The 915-nt window shown below is 40.8% G+C and overlaps 1 protein-coding gene across 1 annotated transcript in view; it reads right to left on the bottom strand.

Annotated features, from left to right (window-relative positions):
• The window catches only part of LOC118411806, a 9,363-nt gene that overhangs the window by 386 nt on the left and 8,062 nt on the right, over positions 1 to 915 (bottom strand). Inside the window, exon 10 of the mRNA XM_035814292.1 lies at positions 385 to 475. Within this exon, the coding sequence (XP_035670185.1) occupies positions 385 to 475 (91 nt within the window). The remainder of the gene's footprint in view (positions 1 to 384; positions 476 to 915) is intronic.

Below are 915 nucleotides of genomic sequence, written 5' to 3' on the forward strand. Positions count from 1 at the left end.
TATTATTATTATTATTATGCATCTTCGTCACAATGAAAGGTATGGAGAAAAAAGTGTTCATTGTCAATGGTCATCTTTTCACCAAAACGACAAAATCATAGCAGACTAGCTAGTACTAATGAAAGAAATAATCAATATATATATACGGATATAACAAAATAAACGAATAAAGAAATTCAATATAGAAATCAACTTAGATAGAATTAAATCAGAACAATACTAAATATAAGATGAAATACAGTCAGTCGAAATTAGCATGGCCTGGTAGCAAGGCAAGTGGCGCACCCGCATGATAACAACGACTTGTTTTCAAAGGGAAACGCCTTGGTCGATCGGTGATAACAATAAAACATAAAAAATAAATTAACCGAGGGAGAGACCCACCGAAGGGGTGTCCAAGAAAGAACTGATGCCCCATCTCGTGTGTAAAGACGTCCATCAAGTCTGCAGGCCTCTTGCTCTTGATTCCGCTGCTCTGTACAGGCACATGGTTAAGCCCCGTTTACAAATCAAAAATTTAGCTCGGCCGAGGTGTCAGCGAGCTCTAAATTACGAGGAGGCATGAACCTGATGCCTACGAACAAATGGCAGAGTTTCTTCGTCGACATCAGAGTCATACCTCCTCGTAATTTAGAGCTCGTTGACAACTCGGCAGAGCTAAAATCTTGATTTGTAAACGGGGCTTTACGGTTATCCCAGAGCCTGATCATGACAACGCTCTCATTACAGGTCATGAGATAACTTTGATACCGAAATTTCTCCCCTGTAATACATTGCAGAGCCAGTAGGCGGCTTATGATCATTCTTTATCTCAATTTCCGTTGGGCCACATTTTTCAGTTACCAACTTTCCGAATACCGTCAAGATCCATCGACCGCTTTCTCGAGTATGCTGATCACAAATGCACGCACGCGT

This window comes from Branchiostoma floridae, chromosome 3, assembly GCF_000003815.2.
Source record: "Branchiostoma floridae strain S238N-H82 chromosome 3, Bfl_VNyyK, whole genome shotgun sequence".
NCBI classification, from domain to species: Eukaryota; Metazoa; Chordata; class Leptocardii; order Amphioxiformes; family Branchiostomatidae; genus Branchiostoma; species Branchiostoma floridae.